The 2,782-nt window shown below is 29.9% G+C and overlaps 1 protein-coding gene across 1 annotated transcript; it reads right to left on the bottom strand.

Annotated features, from left to right (window-relative positions):
- Positions 1–566: 566 nt before the first annotated feature.
- On the bottom strand, positions 567–1,894 carry LOC121129184 (lactosylceramide 4-alpha-galactosyltransferase). Its single transcript, XM_040724862.2, has 3 exons — positions 1,776–1,894; positions 1,148–1,700; positions 567–1,082 (listed from the first exon to the last, which is right to left on the bottom strand). Exons 1-3 carry the CDS (start codon positions 1,860–1,862, stop codon positions 679–681), a joined length of 1,044 nt encoding a protein of 347 aa, XP_040580796.1. The 5' UTR covers positions 1,863–1,894; the 3' UTR covers positions 567–678.
- Between the last annotated feature and the right edge of the window lie 888 nt (positions 1,895–2,782).

The following is a 2,782-nucleotide window of genomic DNA, read 5'->3' as shown; positions in this document are numbered from 1 at the left end:
CCTCCTTCAAGTGGAGCATATGATCTTAGGCCTTAGAAATTGTCAAATTAAACGAAATCTAAATTCAAATTTTTCTTAGTCAGACTATCTAAATTGTTCAAATATGTTCTTTTTTATACATTTTTGGGTTATGGATTTGACTTCATATTGTAGTTGTATCACTTATTATCTTTTATGTGAATCTGAATGGATCTCTTCTTAGCTAAAAGTTTCTACCCTTGAACCAATTCATTGTTATATATGGATTTATAGGTTCTCACTTATAAAAAGAGTCGACTCTAATCTCTTATGAAGCTTATAAAACCTGGGGTTGGTTATATATTCATCCTATTATACCCTGTAGATGTCGAGCATTTTTTGTTAAGAATGATTTTGTTTAAATTCTTAAAGAAAATGATAGGCTCACCGTCCTGAATGAATAAAGATGGATCAAAGCAAATGAAAAGGACGTATAAATTTAAAATTTGTCTCTCCCTTTACTCAAATGTTTATGAGTGTTATGTATAAATTATATAATTATAACTTATGTATCATATTTATGTTTAGATAATCTTCAGAAGTGCATATTTTATTTTAATAGATGTCTATTTTTTTTAATCAATTATAATTGTTGTGATTTTGTACAAATAATAACATTTTCTTACTTTTGTCTGTAAATATAATTAATATTTATATCATCTATTGGAAGTACTTGGCGGTGAGGGGGCATTTTTCAAGAGCCAGATCATGAATGGGCATTCCTGGTTTGATTTTTGTTTTTGATGATAGCTTTCCCCAATAGTGCGCTATTAAACTATCTTTAAGTCTGTTTTTGACGTCTTCCCTGGAGTCATTATTAAAAAACAATTGCCAGGATGGATAAAAAACGGAGAAAAATGCATTTGGAGGAAATAGTTGAATATTATGGCATTTAGCCTCATTGATTGTTTTCATGGTTTTGCCTTTACAAAGTTTGATGATGTTGTTAGTAAACATTGCAGGTCCATTATTGATCCAATCGCTTCCATCAAATTTTTTAGAAATATCCTCCAGAATCATTTTTAAGAGTTTGTGATGGTGAGTGAAATGTATGATACTACCCGCTGAAGTCAAGAAAATAGAAATAGTAAAATTAATATCTTACGAGTTATAGTAGGGGTTGTCTTACTGACTAAAAATGACTCTGTGTTCTCAACTCCAGCATAATTATAGTCAAGAGGCAATTCCTTGAGAACAATAATATCCGTGTCCAAATAAGTGCCCCCATAATTATAGACAAACCAAGATCGCAAAATATCACTCATGTGAGAGTTGTAGTGAGCACTATTTTGAATTTTGTTTTCAAGCCAAAGATTCTCAATGACCGTTCCTTTAAAAACGTAGGTTAAATCAATGCTAAGGAATTGAATATTGGAATATGTTTCCATCATTTTTTCAACAACTGCACTTCTTTCATACGTTTTATTCGTCATTAAAAAAAAGGCTTTTCGTTTTGGATGTAACTTAGCTGCGCTCTCAATGGCGCAAAATTCCTTCAATGTCAATTGGGATTTCCCCGAGGTCTCCAAAAAGAAGAAACTTGTGTCTTTTGGAATATTTTCTTTGAAGAACATGGTATGATTTTTGACGGTTTTAACAAATAATGGGATTTGAGAATCATTTGAGGAGATATCTTTGTGGAAAGTATTGGAATAGGATTTTAGATTGTTAAATAGGTAGAACTGTACAAATAAAATAAAGTATGGTATTATATGAACGATAGTAAATTTTTTATTTATTTTCAAATGTAAACTTACATTGTGGATGACGAATATGTTCCAAGTGGTTAACAATAAAATACCGACAATTACACCAATAAAAATAACTTTTAACAATTGAATCATGTTTGCACCTTCTCTGGAAAGGTTATTTATGGAATAAATGGAGTCTATCATTTATATTTTTTTTAAGTAAGAAAAGATATTAAATGACATCTGTTTGAATATTAGATGAACATAATTAAATTCGCGACTATACTGCAGGGATATAAACAAGAGATAATATCGGGGTATGTAAATTGTGAGTGTGTTTTAGCTGGCCCGTTTTTTTGGAATTAGTATCTAATAAAAAAAAAAATTATTTTTTAAAAATATATTTCTCAATACTCCTGGAAACATAGGGCTCCCATCTTTGGACGATGGGACCATGACATGTTGAGCTGTTCTTGTAGTTTAGCTTGAAGTTGATTCTTGTAAAGAGTAGGAATCATTGTTGTGTACTTTTTTCACAAAGATAAGAGCCTCTACGATTGATTATTTGATCCAAGGACAACTCGTCAAACAAACTACATATTCTTTCAAAAATGTATAAATTAGTTAAGAAACACAAATTGGACTTGATTATCTTATTACATGAGTTTTAATAAAGGAAACAGGAAGAAAAAAAATGTAAAAATAGCTATTATAGTTTCAAACGATTATACTCTGAATAGTCCAAGTGGTTTCTTAAAACTACCATAGCTTAACACATGGCTTATTAATGATATATAAAAAAATGATTTTAAATTTTTACACACTTTTACTCAGCATGTTTTAAAGAAATGGAAATGAAATTGGTCTCCCTAACAATCTGAAAAAAGTAGTGGAAGGAGAGCAGATTAGTTGTCCTGAAGTTCAATTAGTAAGCAACTATGAAACGATATAAATAACAAATCCCACACAGGAATTACAACCATGTAGATCCTCAGTTCTAGTATTCCATATTTATGTTATCTTTTCAAGAATAAAATAATATTAAAACATATTTTTCATGTTGTAATTATAAA

This window comes from Lepeophtheirus salmonis, chromosome 14 (assembly GCF_016086655.4).
Source record: "Lepeophtheirus salmonis chromosome 14, UVic_Lsal_1.4, whole genome shotgun sequence".
Lineage (NCBI taxonomy): Eukaryota > Metazoa > Arthropoda > Copepoda > Siphonostomatoida > Caligidae > Lepeophtheirus > Lepeophtheirus salmonis.
The sequence above is the reverse complement of the archived record's forward strand: the minus strand, read 5'-3'. Positions and strand labels throughout refer to the sequence as shown.

Excerpts from the sequence above, each read along its gene's own strand:
- LOC121129184 (XM_040724862.2), bottom strand. The coding sequence starts at position 1,862 with ATGATTCAATTGTTAAAAGTTATTTTTATTGGTGTAATTGTCGGTATT. Across the intron at positions 1,701-1,775 it reads ACATATTCGTCATCCACAAT|TTCTACCTATTTAACAATCT; the intron begins GTAAGTTTACAT and ends TTATTTGTACAG. Across the intron at positions 1,083-1,147 it reads CACAGAGTCATTTTTAGTCA|CGGGTAGTATCATACATTTC; the intron begins GTAAGACAACCC and ends TCTTGACTTCAG.